The 19,469-nt window shown below is 37.7% G+C and overlaps 1 protein-coding gene across 1 annotated transcript in view; it reads left to right on the forward strand.

Moving 5' to 3' along the window:
• The first annotated feature begins 5,072 nt into the window (after window positions 1-5,072).
• The window catches only part of LOC762643, a 39,320-nt gene continuing 24,923 nt past the window's right edge, over window positions 5,073-19,469 (forward strand). The window contains exons 1-4 of the mRNA XM_030995080.1: window positions 5,073-5,141; window positions 5,996-6,070; window positions 10,970-11,067; window positions 12,280-19,201. Coding sequence (XP_030850940.1) covers window positions 5,073-5,141; window positions 5,996-6,070; window positions 10,970-11,067; window positions 12,280-19,201 — 7,164 coding nt within the window. The remainder of the gene's footprint in view (window positions 5,142-5,995; window positions 6,071-10,969; window positions 11,068-12,279; window positions 19,202-19,469) is intronic.

The following is a 19,469-nucleotide window of genomic DNA, read 5'->3' on the forward strand; positions in this document are numbered from 1 at the left end:
CGATTATTTGTTTGAGTCATACACATTTAATGTTGAAAAACGGCGGAATAAAGGTAAAGAAGGAGCTAGATAATGAGCATTGGCACAAATTCGAAGTGCTCTTTTTTGAAGACGATGTATTCGTGATAATTTAGATGCATGTAATGAAGCCCATACCACATTTCAATACATAACATGAGGTAAAATAAAAGTATTATACATGGTAAATAGCAGTTTAGGTGGTAATATACATTTCACATTATTCATTATCCCAGTAATTTTTGATATCTTACTACAAGTTATATTAATGTGAGAGTCCAATGTTAAAAATTCATCTCAACTGTACGCCTAAGTATGTAAAAGTAGAACATTTTTTTCAACTCAGACCCGTTTAGTAACAGTTTTACGTCAGAGTAGTCGAGTCTTTTATTTTGTTTATTCCTGAAAATTACAAATTTAGTTTTCAAAATATTTAACGACAATCTATTACAAACAAGCCAATTATACACATGGTCCAGGTTTATATTAATCTTACGGACTAATGAATTAAAATTTACATCAGAGGCTATCAGTGACGTATCATCAGCAAATAAGACAAATTTAAAGAAATCTGAACAGTTTACTATGTCATTAATATATATTAAAAAATAAAAGTGGGCCGAGTATACTCCCCTAAGAAACACCGGATGAAATCATTTTAGAATTTGATGATTGACCATCATATACAGTAAACTGTTTCCTATTTCTTAAATAACTACAAAACCAAGAATGTGGTAAGCCTCTTATTCCATAAAATGATAACTTAGATAACAGTATTGAGTGTGAGAGAGTATCGAACGCCTTCGATAGATCCATGAAAATAGTGATTGCATGTTTGTTTGTATTAATGCATTTAAGAATATGGTCATAAAGTTTAATCAATGCAAATTCAGTTGAACAGTTCTTCCTAAAACCATATTGGTTAGGACTTAGCAAATTATTAATGATACCAAAAATTATACAATCTATTATATACGAGTCTTTCGAGAACTTTAGAAAACAATGGCAAAACAGATATTGGTCTGTAATTATTACAGTCAAATTTACCACCCTTCTTATAAATAGGAATAACTTTTTTTTTTTTTTCATCTTATCAGGAAAGACGCCGGTTTGTATAGATAGATTACATATGTGAGTCAAGGGTTTAATAATGAAATATACACTAGGTTTAAGAATATCAGGAGATATGTTATCGTATCCAGGGCTCTTTCCGAAACTAATATTCTTTATAACATCAACAACTTCATGTTCGGTAATAGGGTTAAAAAACAAAGATTTTTCAGACATTTGAGGCATAAAGTCAGAGAATTTTGCACTTAAACTTGGTAAAGATCGTGTAAGGCTATCTCCTACAGTCACAAAAAAAAATCATTAAATATATTTGCCACATCAAACGGATCTTCTACCTTGATATCTTGGTGAATAATTCCATTGGCCTTTGATGTTTTGTTTCTACCTAGAATTTCGTTTAAAAATTGCCACGTTTTCTTTAAATTTCCTTTGAATTTGTCAAATTTTTCATGAAAATATTTTCTTTTAGCAAAACGTAGAAGCGTATTTAACTTATTACGATATTTCTTATATATTGCTTCATTCACACACGTTGGCTTAAAACGAAATCGTTTATAAAATATATTCTTTTTCTTAATGAAATGAATAGCAGGCCAATACTAAAACTTGTGGCAAAATATAACTCAGCAAGTTTAAAGGGCAATTCAGCCCTTGTAATAAGTTCAATTGTATAAAAGCAGGAAAATAAGATAAATAACAAATTGTGATGTTTGAGATATCAGAATAAGGCAAAATAGAGTCACATAGGAGAAGAAATGAATACATGTAATTGTCACATGCGCATCACTTAATTAATTCAATGGTGGTGGGAATTAAGAAAATGAAGTAATATATTTTAACACTCTTTTATTTAAATTCTGAATCTAAGGTTCGGTGGTTTTACTTCATCTAAACTTTTTGGGACAACAATTCTATTATAATTAAAGGGCAATCCAACCCTTGTAATTAATTGATTTGAATGAAAGCAGAAAAATAACAGAAACCAAATGGCAATAGTTTGGAATAAAATCGGATCAATAGTAAGAAAGTTAAGAATGTTAGAAATTCGAGATCACTAAGTCTATACGAATCTCAAATTGGTGGTTTGGTCAATGGATTGTGACGTAGGGCGTGGATTACTCTCCCATTTCCGTCTACAAAAATATCTCCAATTTCTGTTTTTCTCGTAAGTTCCTTCACCCTTGGGGCACTACTTAAAATATATTTTATTATATAATTATTATATATTATTATAGGTCCCCTAATAAGAATAGACCCCTCTGAGCCATTATCTGTTGAAACATTAAATTTTTAGTCATTTTATATGTTGGAACAGATAGGAAAGTAGTCCGGCACTACATCACATTGACATTACCGCTTCAGCCAATTTGAAGTGCCCCTACGTATAGTGATTACAACTTTCAAAAATGCATAACTTTCTTATATTTATTCAGATTTAATTGAAACTTTCATCAGTTTGCTTCTCTGATTTGTCTGCTTTCGTTTAGAGTAGATATCCAATTGGGTTGGATTTCCCTTTAAATAGATGGTACATGCATAGCTGTTCAATCTCAGAAATCAATGCACAAGCGCAAAAGACTATGTCTAAAAAGTTGTAACAATGACCAGCATTGATCGAAACACAATGTCGAACAAACTTCCATTGACATTCTCTTTTCATAAATTATTTTACAGGGAAATGTTTTTCACCCATGTTTTTTGACAAAAAAAAAACAATGAGAAGAAAAAGGGGAACCCGTTTAAGTTTGGGAGGCGTATAATAATATTACTTAAAGTTGAGGAGGGAGAAAACACATAACATTCAATTTGATGGCAAAAAGACATTTAAAAACAGGAAAGATACAAAGGTATTCTTACTGTTTATGATCTGATTAGTAATGTCATATATACATCTACTGCGTTATAGAATTTCAAACGAAATCTTCCCCTTTCCAATAAAAATTCAAAAAAGGAGGAATATTAGTTGTTACAAAAGAATCGAGAAGGTGTGCCGAAAAAACATCACCCACCGTGACCGACTCTTCAATAGGAGTAGCTCCATATCAATAGATGTTTATGGGTTTGCAACTTCCACATTCTTTGTCCGCATGTTCTCGGTTTTCCCCGAGTTCTCGGCTTTCTCTTTCTTGTTTCTGTTACCCACCTTACTTGAGGCTAATTTGCCCTCATAGGCCCGACATTCACAAAGGAGGTTTGTCGACAAACCTTGGTTTTCGTGCGTCATATGACGCGTTTCGACGCGTTTTTACAAACCAGGTTTGTAAAAAAAAACGCGTAAAAACGCCTCCTTTGTGAATTCGGGCCTTAATCTTTGATCATCATAATACACAGAGATAAATAGAGAGAGAGAGAGAGAGAGAGAGAGGGAGAGGAAGGCAGAGAGACCGACAAACAAAGAGAGAGAGAGAGAGAGAGGGAGAGAGAGAGAAAGAGAGAGAGAGAGAGAGAGAGAGAGAGAGACGAATACTGCAACATTAAGCCAGTTTAGGCCACCTAATTCATTTAAGTTCATTCGAAATTAACAAGCGCAACACAAAAATTGTCGAAGAGTTGGAACAACGGCCAACTTCGATCAAAAAAATAATGTCAGACAAGCTTCCATTGAAATTATCCTCTACAGAATGTATTTTACGAGGGCATATTTTGTACCCACGCTCCACAGATCTCTACCATTGGTCATAATTATGTAAACAACGTAACAATATAATTTCAATGTGTTATGCTTCCCTTACTCGAGATCCAGCCTTCATATCATTGAAAAATAATACGAAAGGGTTTGGTGTAGGTTTGTGTGCATGTGTGTGTGAATATTATGTAGGAGCATGGAATTGGGTTTTACAGACGTGTACCAATCATACATGATCAATTGTGTCTCAGGACCGAACTCTTTGACAATTACAGTCACAAGAATGTCATGTTTATGGAACTGATCATTACAAGGAGTTTTATTTATTTACACGCAAAAACGCAAACATACTCGCGCGCACACACACACGCACACACACGTACACACACGCACACACACACACACACATTCACCCATACATTCCCCATATAATTCATTACTTTATGTAATGATATTCAGTTTTCTAGAGTATAAGATTAACTTAGCTCAATTATCCCTCTTAAATACCGTTCATGCTTACTATTTCAGCAGTATACTGCATTATGTTCCACTGATGCATGAGTATATCTGCAAGACTGAAACCATTGATAAAGAAAATAAGAAAAACATAATTAATATCATTATAAGACTTAAATCAATACTATCCAAAAATTAAATATTCAAGTCATGATTTCGCATCTACCTCGAAAAAGATACAACAAAATGTATTTCCAAAAAAAGTCAGAAATCGTCACTAACAGAAAATATGTTTTATGTGCGTTTGCTTTGTTTCGATTTTTTTTTCTTGGCTTCAAATGATACTCTATACAAAATATAAATATGGGATCACAAGATGGTATTGGCACGGAGGAAAAAGGTGCTGATTACAAGACGATGTTAATAGGTATAGGAATGTTCCGCCTGAGGTCTTGCTTAAATATCTGTTCCAGGCCTTAATATTAATAGTCCCCTGATTTTGCCATATTTGCCCTGAAGTAGTCTACCTCTGATATTACCTACGACAGATTATACTACTTTGCCATTGCCAGATGGGCGTATCTCAAAAATCCTGCAGACTGCTGTTGTTTTGTCATGCCCAGATAGTTAAGATTAGGCAGAACAACAAGCAACATCAAATTGCAATAGGCACTCCTATCAAGATTATAGTCGAATGTTCATCTTAACCGTTCGTACCCTGCCAAGATTTTGTGATGCTTGCTATCTCGGGGTTCTCCACATGATCACTTGATAGCTTGCACGCCACAAGGAATTTGGAATACAAATTATTGGATTTTCGGGGTTCTAATGTTGCTGCAACAATGCCCTGCCTTTTTACTTTGATTATATCGTGATCGACCCTTCTGTTTCGGGCAACGAGATGGTTATCCAGGTTGCACTGCAATGTAACTTCATCCATGGTAATATTAACCTCAGCCAGGCACTTAAGGTATCCGACAAAATGTATGCTTATTAAACGTTTCCTGTACAATCAATGTTGCAACCTTGTTTTAGATTGTAATTGTGAGCTTCAAACCTTCAAGTTCAAACTTGCAATCCAAAGCCACGTCATACTTCATGTCACAATACACGGAAATGTTTCAGGTAGACATTTTACAAATCTAATTACAGGGGTGGTTAAATTGGTTCTGTTAAACCTGGGATAAAAATGAACTGAAAAAATAATTCAACATAAATTAAAACAGCACATTGGGGTGCTTAAATAAATTGAATTCGATTTGCAGACATCCAGCAATTGCTCCGCCTTATACTTTACACCTGCAACAGAGTTTTTACTCGAAGTTGCCAAGTAATTTGTTGCCTGAACAGACGTGTCCAAGATCTCTTCCGTTTGAAAGGCATCTAAAATAATTATAGTATTCTGTGTATGTGATGTGTATTTGGCAAATAGATCCTCAGAGTGGCACAACCAGTTATACCTGTCAACCTCCTGGTATCCAATACATAGGAACGTAATTTAGAGCAACAATCAGCTTCTTCTTGTATGAAATCATCAAATTCTACGCCTATTCTTTTTTCCCATTTGAATTGTTTATGTACATTTTGTATATGGCTTTAAAGTTCCATCTTGTTGACCTATGACGTTATCTTCTTGAAAGTTTCAACAAATTAAAGAGTGTTCGATTTTATTTTTTAGTTCTTATCGTATATATCATAAATTAATTTACATCAAACAATTATAAGAAGTACACACTTTATACGACACAGAATTGACCGTGGCTCAAAGATTGATGCCTTGTGACCCCCTTTCTGATGAATATCTTTACATTTCACTTGCTCCAGGGTGATTCCAATACGGGGGTGAACACTAATGGCGTGGAGATGGGTCCAGAATCAACAGTAACAGATGGAGTCGAGGTAAGCAAAATGTATTGTTTAATATGCTTAGGCATTTTAAAAGGTTTACTCATTAAGGTCTAAAGGAAATAATATTATATCTACTTATATATTTCAGGAATAACTATTAGGTTCTTAAACTTGACTTTCTCACTCCTGATGTTCCAATGCATTCACAAAGAATATCTCCCACTCAAATTTGCCAACAGAACTTTTGAAATAAATATCAATCATCAAACTGCGAATTTCCTGAACAAGAATGTAAAATCTGAGATCTATTATGTCGTCCGAGTTGATCGACAACCCACTTGTATCTCTAGACCGACTGCCCACGAGATCGTGAAAAGATAGAAATGCATAACAAAATATAAAAAAGGACAAAAGTCTACTAGATCCTCGGCACTCGAGACCAACAGTTCATGAAACCGAAAGAAATTCATGAAATAGGGTACACGAATCCTGCGGGCTTTCGGCCTCGTAGGCCGTCGGTCTATTGGACCTTTTAAACAGTTGTCAGAAGGCCTGCGAAACCGTTATGGCTGGTCTCTTGTGTTTTGTTCCGGTACCTGTTATAATATGATTGCAAATTAAATGGTCAGTGAGCCACCAAATAGAATATTTGATTTAGTTAATGTTCACAGTCAGTAAGGATCTATTTTTATCTACTTCTATTCGTACCAAAACGACTTGTTAAATCTTGTTGTCGCCGTATCAAATCGTCTGACGAGCCGGACATGGCTTATGAGCCGCAATCTATAGGGAAATTCCACTGTAATATTTAAGTGGCTTAAGTAACGTCATACAAAATTATTATTTTTTCCTTCTATTTATCCTCTTTCGAGGGACTTTATTTGTTCATATAATAAAATAACAGCTATTTACAACAGGGTTTGAATACAGAATTCATGCAGTTGTGATATATCATACATAGTACAGAACATGAAACTAACAGACTAATGTGACATAATCACTAACCAAAATAATGAAAACCTTTGTGTAACTTCGTTTGTATCGAATTTCTTTTAATTACATTTCATATTGAGATTTACACCTTTAATTCTTTAATCAAATATGCAGCATGTATCCTGTGCTTTTCACTTCCAAAACATTCTCTAATATAGTTTCTATAGATAATAAACTGAGCGCAGTTTAAAATAAGATTGACAAGATTCATTTCACTTCTCTCTATTTCATAACCTATTAAAGGAATTTCTTCGTTCAAAAAGATTTTAAAATTAAACAAAGTTTCGATTAATTTTGATACAATCTTTTAAAAAAAAGCGAAACCTTCTTGCAAGCCAGGAGAATGTGGTTAGTTGTATCTGGAATCTTACATATATCACCTAGATTATCATTTTTAATCTTCCATTTACATAAATTGTCTCTACTGGGCAATATTCTATGAATATATTTAAAATTAAACTGCTTAATTCCGTTGTCATTTATAAAGTAAAATTTATAATGGAGCACCGTTTTCCAGTTAAACTCAGTGGCCCGTATTCTGAAGTCAAGTTTAGTTAAGCCCAGGTGTAACTTTAAACCCGGGTATAACTAAGCCAGACTTCAGGTCTAAGTATCATTTCAGTTTCTGAAAGCCAGGTTTAGTTAAACCCAGGTTTAAGTCTAAAACCCAGGTTTAAGTCTAAAACCCAGGTTTAAAGTTAAGCTAAGGTTTAACTACCATGGAGATGTAGTCTGCTTCTACTGCACATGCTCAGTACAGCTCACCCATCTTCCAGGGTAGCTGCGCTGATATAGGCTGTTTCATAGCTGGATTTCGTGCTGCAAATTTAATAATTTCAATTGAAAATATTCGACACAAACAAATCTCTTTCGAAGCAACCGTTGAACGTTATGGCATGATTTTTTTGTTTTGTTTTACCCTTTGATTTATTGTTAAACTGCTGAAAAAGTCTGAATCGAGGTGGAATTGATCCTTACGAATAAATAAATAATCATTAAAAAAATCGGTAATTCTACAATTTTTTGCCCAGATTAGTCAAAACTTCCAGAACATCTTAAAAATGCTTTAGATTCTCTAAATAAGATTTAGTCTAGATTACTAAAAGAGAAACTAAAAATGGTCAAAAATAACTTCTTGATGCAGAATTACTAGTCCAAAGTCAACATTGCTGAAGCTTATTTACTTGATTTTTAGTAGATTTTTATTAGGACAATGCAATCCTTTTTTGAACCGACGTGTCGTGTATCACGATCCCCTTTTTGGTCACCGGCCAAGCGCGCATATCATTCGATCGTACCATGCGCGCATTCATTCGTACACACGGTTAGAAAATGTATTGCATTGTTCGTAAAAAAAAAAGCTTAAAACTCGACCATATGAGCTTCAATGTTGACTTTGGACTAGTTATTCTGCATCAAGATATTGTTAATCATTTCTCTTTTAGTCATTTTAATCTTATTTAGGTCTAGATCTAGAATCTAGTGCATCTTTAGGATGTTCTGGATGTTTTGACATCATAATATTAATAGACTAGGCGCGCCTAATCATACTCATAGGCCTAGGGTCTAGACTAGATCTAGACCCTAGTTTATTTTTTATTTGATATGGGCAGAAATTGTAGAATTACCCAAAACTATACTAAAGTTCCGGCTTAAAAGTAATACGCTCGTTGGCTCTTAATTAATCCATGATTGTCTCATAAATATAGATTTAGCTCTACATTAAAGGGAAAGTCCACCCCAAAAATAAGTTTGTTTCAATAGAGGCAGAATAATAAGAAAATCAGGTGAGTGAAAGTTTGAGCAAATTCTGAATGAAAATAAGAAAGTTATGAATTATTGAAGTTGTGATCAATCAAATACAAATTGGCAACTCTGTGACTTATTATACGAGCTCTCCTTCATTTGCTTTGTGCATAATATTCCATAAAATCATGTTTTCTTCGTTATTGATGACGGAATATATATTTGTTCCTTGCAGGGGAAGTATAGAAACATATTTGCAATTATTATATTTAGGGTGCATGTATGGTTGAAATTTTTCTTGAGGGAAAATGAAAATTTTAGATTTTTTTAGTACTGAGCAAATGCAAGTTGAGCTCGCATGATACGTCATAGAGTTGCCAATTTGTGTTTGATTGATCACAACTTAAAAAATCCTAACTTTCACCGACTTGTTTCTCTCATTTTTCTACTCCTATTAAAACTAACTTAATTTCAGGGTGGACTTCCCCTTTAATTTACTCCTAATTCTAGGCCTAATCCAACCTTACAAGTTTATTTTAACTCGCATTTGTTTACATCGTTGGGACGCAATTCGAAAACGTGTATTACACTCACAGTTTCAAATACGTGAGCATAACGTCAAACTAAAGGTATGGGGCTACTATATTTGTTTTCCTCTGCAACAAAGTGATACGTGTTGATTTACTTTGGTAACTTTTTAGTTTTAAGAATTGTCGTACTATACAAATCACACAATCTTATATAACATATAAAATTTTAAGACTTAGAAAATATTAGGCATAAAGATTCAATAAGCAAATGAAGTATCCAAATTAATGTTCAAACTTGGCGAAGGTATAAAATCGCAAGGCCGACTTTCATCCGCACGGCGATGTGTTTGTCTCTAGTGTTGGAGTCAGCTGGCTAGCAAGTGCAAATCGCAGTTTGTTTGGTATTTAAAAAACAACAGCGATGCAAAACAAATCATCGTCGCCATGAATGTGAAAGGTTTGGTTTTTTTCCACAAGAGGTCTCCCCGGTCTCACTATTTCCAATAATTCGTTGTAATGCCTTTTAATGGTGTCTTCTTCTTCTCTGAATTTGCAACAAATAGTTAGACCTGACTTAAACTAGGTGTACCCCAGGTTTAAATATGTGTACAATTTCCACAAAGTTAGACCAGGCTTAAACCTAGGTTTAAGTTAAACCTGACTTCAGAAACGCAATTTTAAACCTAGGTTTAAATCTGAGAGTTAGGCGAGACTTAAACTAGACGTAAACCTAGGTTTAAAGTTAAACCTGAATTCAGAATACGGGCCAATAAGGCTGCTTTATGATTAATTACGCGTGCACCCCAACTAGTTGTCCTGTACAAAAATTCACCAAATAGAAAGATATGGTGGTTGTATACCTTTGTTCTAAATGTATTTATAGGATAAGTGGTTTAACCATCAACAAACTTTGTTATAGAAATATTTATTTATTTTATGTATTCATGATTTCTTTTAACAGGGTAGTTTCGTTCAGTCCCACTTGAAGCCAGTGGATCTGCTTTTCAAGAAAGCCCTGCATAATACAATGACAGTATAAAAACATAAGTATAATAATACAACAGTACAAAGTTGTACATACATGTGAAATTAAACATATATCTTTTAAAATAGGACTATTTGAATCATACAATATTTATTATCAATTATTTAAAATGAAAAACTATTACAATAACAAAAGCAAACCAAAAACATAACACCTAAACAAACAGAAAAAAAACCCCACAATAAATTAAATTAGACCGACTGATTTTAAAGAAATTGCCCGGCGGCCGGCCTATGATCGGCGGAGCACCAAAATACACTAGGTGCCCGAGCGTTCGCCGTCGAGCGATTTAGGTCAAAAATCAAAGCCGCTAGGTCAAAGGCTGCCGACCGATTTTGAACTCGCCGATTAGTGATCGACTGATCTCCCAGCGGCGACCAGGCGATAACCGCTCAACAGCCTCTAGCGGCTTTGATTTTTGACCGAAATTGCTCGACGCACCAGCTTCCATAGTTTAAACGTGGTAACAGCATGAATTAGCGTACAATAATGTATGAATTTGTTTCAGGTGATGTCATATTGTTTCCAAATTTTCAGTGTCATATGTAAAAACGATTAATCATTGAAAAGATAAATCCCTGTGAAATTATGATTCATTAACTGTGATGAAATTTGGTTTTGTTTATTTTTGTTCAGGATACTGATGAATCTGGCGGGTTTGAACAAGAGACTGAAAATGAAAAAAGTCTTTTTCAAGACGCTGAAAGTGACGTAGGAATTCAGGGACGGAAAATGTGAGTTTGTTTTGTTATCAATTATCATCTTCACATATAAACACCAGCAAAGCGTATCCCAAGGTTGTGGTATGCCAAGAAATATGTGTTATTCATGATTATAACGAGCTATATTCGGGAAATTACACTAACGTGAATCGTATCGCTCGTGTATTTATCAGTGAATAAATGGAAAAATCGTTATCTACATGAGCAAGAACTTAATGTACTATCTTTGCTCATTCACAAAATATGGACAATTTTTAGAGATGATAAAAATGAAAACGATAAACAAATCAAGAAGAGTGCTCATCAAAATATAGAGAATGAGAAAGAGAGTGAGAGAGAGAGAGAGAGAGAGAGAGAAAAAAAAGGAGACAAGAGGTGAATGAGGAGCGAGATTTCGAATAAGAAAACTATTATGTTATGAGAAAAAAATTAGAACGAAAAACGCGATCATATCAGATGTATGTATGTTCATGCCTTGACATTTTATTTATCTCCATGGACATCAGACTTGAAAACCTTTGATTTGAACCACCACTGTCTGTAACCATTCATTTTACTTGGATAGTTATTGCAACTAGTCATGACACGCTTGTCCAAAATGGAATTCATTTTAGCTAAACAGTCGATTTTCCATTTCAGTACTAAAACCTTTATATTAATTTTGTCCTCCTCTTGGAAAAAGTTAGTATGATCCATTCACTTCTTCATGAGGCTTCATTCTTTAAAAAAAAAAACTATCCGCTCAGTTGAATGCATGTTTACGAAACCCCCTAAAACGTTTGATTTCATGATGCACACAAACCGATTTGATGAAAAACCTATTGTGATTTTCTTTGTTATTCATTACGCCATTTATTAATGATAAGACTGAATTCGCCTTTATTTTACCATTTTAATATTACATTTTTTTTTTTAAATCTCACATTATCCCTTACGAAATGATATCTACAAATGCATTAACTTGCTTTCGACTTACTTTGAAAAGAAATAACTATGCTCTAATCTGGCAGATACATGAACAGTTAATAATGTATCAATATGCGGCAATATACTTTAAATGTTACATCCCATATATGAAACAAATTAATCCCCACCCACCTCTCCCTTTCTCTCTTTCTCCGAAGATGGTATAAATCAAATGACGTAAAGGGTTTAACAGTTTTAGAGTTTAGATTCCATAAGATCATTTAGAGTACAACAATTGAATTATGCCTTTTGTTATAGGACCAAAGGAACTGGTATACCGCTGATCACACCGATGCAAAACATGCCATCACACCATACACACGGTGCTTTGAAAACTGAAAACAATGAAGCACAAAAAGAGCATACAAATAGATCTAGTGCACTGTCTAATACGCCTACATCACTACAACCGGGTGCAGATATAGAGAATGAACATAATGAGCTGTCACACAGCGCTCTTGTTAATTTGAATACCGACGCATCCGCTGATGACAAGTGCGTCCTAATGGAAGAACGCACATCTCCTCTGCAGCAACGAGATATCAAGGACATCTTAGAGACTGGTACGAATGATGCTTCGTATGCAATGTATACCACACTAAATGAAGCATCACTGAGCGATGTTAGTGCTTCCAAACTAGAGCTACCATTCAACCCTGACAAGATGGATGAAGAAGGATACACACCGCTTTACAAGGCTGCTTCAGAAGGTCATATCGAAGATGTTGACGATCTCATTTCATGGGGGGCAAACCCAAATAAACCAAGTAAGGGTGGACTCCGTCCTCTTCATGCAGCGGCTCAAGAAGGACATGTACACATCGTTGACTTCCTCATTCTGCAGGGAGCGGACGTGAATGTTGAGTGTGATCTGGGTCAAACACCTCTTCATACAGCGGCTGCAAACGGTTATGTTTATATCTTAGAGAGCTTCATTGCAGAAGGACCTGATTTGAACCAGGAAGATAACACTGGGCGGACGCCATTCAATGCTGCTGTTCAAGAGGACCATCTAGGAGCCGTCAAATATTTCATAACTCAAGGGGCCAATTCGAGCAGATATGGCGGCAAGACACCCCTATATTTGGCAGCACGGTACGGTCACTTAGAAGTCGTCCAGTTTTTTATTTCAAAAGGGACTTATGTAAATGAAGAAGACGGAGAAGGAATGATTCCTCTTCATGGTGCAGCTAAAGGAGGCCACTTGAAAGTCATGGAATATCTAATTCAGCAAGGATCTGATGGAAACAAGGCTGATGCCGAGGGTTGGACGCCATTCAATGCTGCTGTTCAAGAGGGCCATATAAAAGCCGTGGAATATCTCATGACTAAAGAAGCAAAGCAGAACAGATGTGATGGAATGACCCCACTCTTTGTCGCGGCGCGATTGGGTCATTTAGATATCGTCAAATTCTTCATTTCCAAAAGAGCTGATGTGAACGAAGAAAATAATAACGGGATGATTCCTCTCCACGGTGCAGCTGCTGGAGGCCACTTGAAAGTCATGGAATATCTCATTCATCAAGGATCTGATGTTAACAAAGCAGATGCCGAGGGTTGGACACCATTCAATGCTGCTGTTCAAGAGGGCCACATAGAAGCCGTGAAATATCTCATGACTAAAGGAGCAAAGCAGAACAGATATGCTGGGATGACCCCACTCTATGTCGCAGCACAATTTGGTTATTTAGATATCGTCAAATTCTTCATTTCCAAAGAAGCTGATGTGAACGAAGAAAATGACAACGGGAGGATTCCTCTCCACGTTTCAGCTGCTAAAGGCCACTTGAAAGTCATGGAATATCTCATTCAGATAGGATCTGATGTTAACAAAGCTGATGCCAAGGGTTGGACACCATTCAATGCTGCTGTTCAAGAGGGCCACATAGAAGCCGTGAAATATCTCATGACTAGACAAGCAAAGCAGAACAGATATGCTGGGATGACCCCACTCTTTGCGGCAGCAGAATTTGGTCATTTAGATATCGTAGAATTCTTCGTTTCCAAAGGAGCTGATGTGAATGAAGAAGATGATGACGGGATGATTCCTCTCCATGGTGCAGCTGCTGGAGGCCACTTGAAAGTCATGGAATATCTCATCCAGCAAGGATCTAATAGGAACAAGGCTGATGCCGAGGGTTGGACGCCATTCAATGCTGCTGTTCAAGAGGGCCACATAAAAGCCGTGAAATATCTCATGACTAAAGAAGCAAAGCAGAACAGATATGCTGGGATGACCCCACTCTATGTCGCAGCACAATTTGGTTATTTAGATAACGTCACTTTCTTAATTTCCAAAGGAGCTGATGTGAACGAAGAAAATGACAACGGGAGGATTCCTCTCCACGTTTCAGCTCAAGGAGGCCACTTGAAAGTCATGGCATATCTCATTCAGCAAGGATCTGATGTTAACAAAGCAGATGCCGAGGGTTGGACACCATTCAATGCTGCTGTTGAAGAGGGCCACATAGAAGCCGTGAAATATCTCATGACTAAAGAAGCAAAGCAGAACAGATATGCTGGGATGACCCCACTCTATGTCGCAGCACAATTTGGTTATTTAGATAACGTCACTTTCTTAATTTCCAAAGGAGCTGATGTGAACGAAGAAAGTAACAACGGGATGATTCCTCTCCACCAAGCAGCTGCTGGAGGCCACTTGAAAGTCATGGAATATCTCATTCAGCAAGGATCTGATGTTAACAAAGCAGATGCCAAGGGTTGGACACCATTCAATGCTGCTGTTCAAGAGGGCCACAAAGAAGCCGTGAAATATCTCATGACTAAAGAAGTAAAGCAGAACAGATATGCTGGGATGACCCCACTCTATGCTGCAGCACAATTTGGTTATTTAGATATCATCAAATTCCTCATTTCCAAAGAAGCTGATGTGAACGAAGAAAATGACAACGGGAGGATTCCTCTCCACGGTGCAGCTCAAGGAGGCCACTTGAAAGTCATGGCATATCTCATTCAGCAAGGATCTGATGTTAACAAAGCAGATGCCGAGGGTTGGACACCATTCAATGCTGCTGTTGAAGAGGGCCACATAGAAGCCGTGAAATATCTCATGACTAAAGAAGCAAAGCAGAACAGATATGCTGGGATGACCCCACTCTATGTCGCAGCACAATTTGGTTATTTAGATAACGTCACTTTCTTAATTTCCAAAGGAGCTGATGTGAATGAAGAAAATAACAACGGGATGATTCCTCTCCACCAAGCAGCTGCTGGAGGCCTCTTGAAAGTCATGGAATATCTCATTCAGCAAGGATCAGATGTTAACAAAGCAGATGCCGAGGGTTGCACACCATTCAATGCTGCTGTTAAAGGGGGCCATCTTGAAGCTGTCGAATATCTCATAACTCAAGGAGCAAAGCAGAACAGATATGCTGGGATGACCCCACTCTATGCTGCAGCACTATTTGGTTATTTAGATATCATCAAATTCTTCGTTTCCAAAGGAGCTGATGTGAATGAAGAAGATGATGACGGGATGATTCCTCTCCATGGTGCAGCTGCTGGAGGCCACTTGAAAGTCATGGCATATCTCATTCAGATAGGATCAGATGTTAACAAAGCAGATGCCGAGGGTTGCACACCATTCAATGCTGCTGTTAAAGGGGGCCATCTTGAAGCTGTCGAATATCTCATAACTCAAGGAGCAAAGCAGAACAGATATGCTGGGATGACCCCACTCTATGTCGCAGCACAATTTGGTTATTTAGATATCGTCAAATTCTTCATTTCCAAAGAAGCTGATGTGAACGAAGAAAATGACAACGGGAGGATTCCTCTCCACGTTTCAGCTGCTAAAGGCCACTTGAAAGTCATGGAATATCTCATTCAGATAGGATCTGATGTTAACAAAGCAGATGCCAAGGGTTGGACACCATTCAATGCTGCTGTTCAAGAGGGCCACATAAAAGCCGTGAAATATCTCATGACTAAAGAAGTAAAGCAGAACAGATATGCTGGGATGACCCCACTCTATGCTGCAGCACAATTTGGTTATTTAGATATCATCAAATTCTTCTTTTTCAAAGGAGCTGATGTGAATGAAGAAGATGACAACGGGAGGATTCCTCTCCACGTTTCAGCTGCTAAAGGCCACTTGAAAGTCATAGAATATCTCATTCAGATAGGATCAGATGTTAACAAAGTAGATGCCGAGGGTTGCACACCATTCAATGCTGCTGTTAAAGGGGGCCATCTTGAAGCTGTCGAATATCTCATAACTCAAGGAGCAAAGCAGAACAGATATGCTGGGATGACCCCACTCTATGCTGCAGCACTATTTGGTTATTTAGATATCATCAAATTCTTCGTTTCCAAAGGAGCTGATGTGAATGAAGAAAATGACAACGGGAGGATTCCTCTCCACGTTTCAGCTGCTAAAGGCCACTTGAAAGTCATGGAATATCTCATTCAGATAGGATCTGATGTTAACAAAGCAGATGCCAAGGGTTGGACACCATTCAATGCTGCTGTTCAAGAGGGCCACATAAAAGCCGTGAAATATCTCATGACTAAAGAAGTAAAGCAGAACAGATATGCTGGGATGACCCCACTCTATGCTGCAGCACTATTTGGTTATTTAGATATCATCGAATTCTTCGTTTCCAAAGGAGCTGATGTGAATGAAGAAGATGATGACGGGATGATTCCTCTCCATGGTGCAGCTGCTGGAGGCCACTTGAAAGTCATGGCATATCTCATTCAGCAAGGATCAGATGTTAACAAAGCAGATGCCGAGGGTTGCACATCATTCAATGCTGCTGTTAAAGGGGGCCATCTTGAAGCTGTCGAATATCTCATAACTCAAGGAGCAAAGCAGAACAGATATGCTGGGATGACCCCACTCTATGTCGCAGCACAATTTGGTTATTTAGATATCGTCAAATTCTTCATTTCCAAAGAAGCTGATGTGAACGAAGAAAATGACAACGGGAGGATTCCTCTCCACGTTTCAGCTGCTAAAGGCCACTTGAAAGTCATGGAATATCTCATTCAGATAGGATCTGATGTTAACAAAGCAGATGCCAAGGGTTGGACACCATTCAATGCTGCTGTTCAAGAGGGCCACATAAAAGCCGTGAAATATCTCATGACTAAAGAAGTAAAGCAGAACAGATATGCTGGGATGACCCCACTCTATGCTGCAGCACTATTTGGTTATTTAGATATCATCAAATTCTTCGTTTCCAAAGGAGCTGATGTGAATGAAGAAGATGATGACGGGATGATTCCTCTCCATGGTGCAGCTGCTGGAGGCCACTTGAAAATCATGGCATATCTCATTCAGCAAGGATCTGATGTTAACAAAGCAGATGCCGAGGGTTGGACACCATTCAATGCTGCTGTTGTAGAGGGCCACATAGAAGCCGTGAAATATCTCATGACTAAAGAAGCAAAGCAGAACAGATATGCTGGGATGACCCCACTCTATTTCGCAGCACAATTTGGTCATTTAGATATCGTAGAATTCTTCGTTTCCAAAGGAGCTGATGTGAACGAAGAAAATGACAACGGGAGGATTCCTCTCCACGTTTCAGCTGCTAAAGGCCACTTGAAAGTCATGGAATATCTCATTCAGATAGGATCTGATGTTAACAAAGCAGATGCCAAGGGTTGGACACCATTCAATGCTGCTGTTCAAGAGGGCCACATAAAAGCCGTGAAATATCTCATGACTAAAGAAGTAAAGCAGAACAGATATGCTGGGATGACCCCACTCTATGTCGCAGCACAATTTGGTTATTTAGATATCGTCAAATTCTTCATTTCCAAAGAAGCTGATGTGAACGAAGAAAATGACAACGGGAGGATTCCTCTCCACGTTTCAGTTGCTAAAGGCCACTTGAAAGTCATGGAATATCTCATTCAGCAAGGATCTGATATTAACAAAGCAGATGCCGAGGGATGGACACCATTCAATGCTGCCATTCAAGAGGGCCACATAGAAGCCGTGAAACATCTCATGACTAAAGATGCAAAGCAGAACAGATATGCTGGGATGACCCCACTCTATGCTGCAGCAAAATCTGGTCATCTAGACATCGTCAAATTCTTCGTTTCCAAAGGAGCTGATGTGAATGAAGAAGATGATGGCGGGATGATTCCTCTCCACGGTGCAGCTGATGGAGGCCACATTAAAGTCATGGAATATCTCATTCATCAATGTTCTGATACAGACAAGAATGATAACGATGGGTGGACGCCATTACATGCTGCAGTCAGAAACGGTCATCTAGAAGTTATCAAAGTTCTCTTGGCAAAAGGAGCCCTGGGTACCAGTTTTGAAGGATTGACCCTACTTTACATCGCAACACAGTATGACCATGTTGATGTGGTGAAATTCCTTGTCTCTAGTGGATATGATATGAATGAAAGAAATGAAAGAGGCAAGTCCCCTCTTCATGCAGCATGTTACAATGGCAACATGGATATCGTGAAATTTCTCCTTCGGCACAACGCTAATGTCAATGAACAAGATCATGATGGATGGACACCACTCGAAGCCGCTGCACAAGAAGGACACCACGACATAGTCGATTACCTCGCATTGAATGAAGCAGACATGCACGTGAGGGAAATAGATGGTCTGACGTCGGTCGGAGCAGCAGCAAACACAACCCATCCACATACATCAGAAGGTACCTCACCCTCTAGAGGTGACCCAGATGAGGAAGAAACAAGAGATCCACGTACTGGAGGCCACCAGAATATCATCACAAGAGGATATGTGACAGTGACAATGAAGGATGCAGACAAGCATTCACGTGCAGGACAGTTTGCATCTCAGGTAGATAATGCAGAGGATGGGAATGACTGCACTAAAGCTGATAATGCGAATAGAGGAGCCGATGAACCCTCCTTGAAGAGTCTCCCCACAAGGACCCATGATGATAAAGAGGGTGGCAATGAGGAGCACAATCCTTTCATTCATGCTAAGCTGAAATATCCTGACATAGGTGAACAAGATCCGTTGCTAGATCAGATGAAGGCAATAACGTTCCCCGGTACAAGAAAAAGACGCGCCACAACAAATGGCACAGACTGTTCTTCCCCGCGTGGATTCGATCCCCCCAATCTACAAACCATGGAGACTGACGGTCACCCGTCTGAAGAACCGGAATTCAGATGTTACTCACTAATTGACGAAAACAGGAAAATTAGAGTGAGTGGTTATTATTTGTTTTCTCTAAACAAGGCATATGCCATATATTTGATTGAAACTTTGGATAGAAAAGATAATGGAAAATACAGATATGTTTGGAAGCAACCATTCAGCCAATACTAGAATAATCATAGAGATGAAAAACAAAGCTTCGTAGAAAGCAAAATTAATGACTTTTTTGTACATAGCCCTACAGTCAAGATTCCGTAATATGTTTTGCTTCAAACACACCTATGCATGAGAAAAGGACTCAAATTCTAAAAATAGA

The sequence above is a fragment of the Strongylocentrotus purpuratus genome, unplaced genomic scaffold, assembly GCF_000002235.5.
Source record: "Strongylocentrotus purpuratus isolate Spur 01 unplaced genomic scaffold, Spur_5.0 spur5_scaffold_21, whole genome shotgun sequence".
Lineage (NCBI taxonomy): Eukaryota > Metazoa > Echinodermata > Echinoidea > Camarodonta > Strongylocentrotidae > Strongylocentrotus > Strongylocentrotus purpuratus.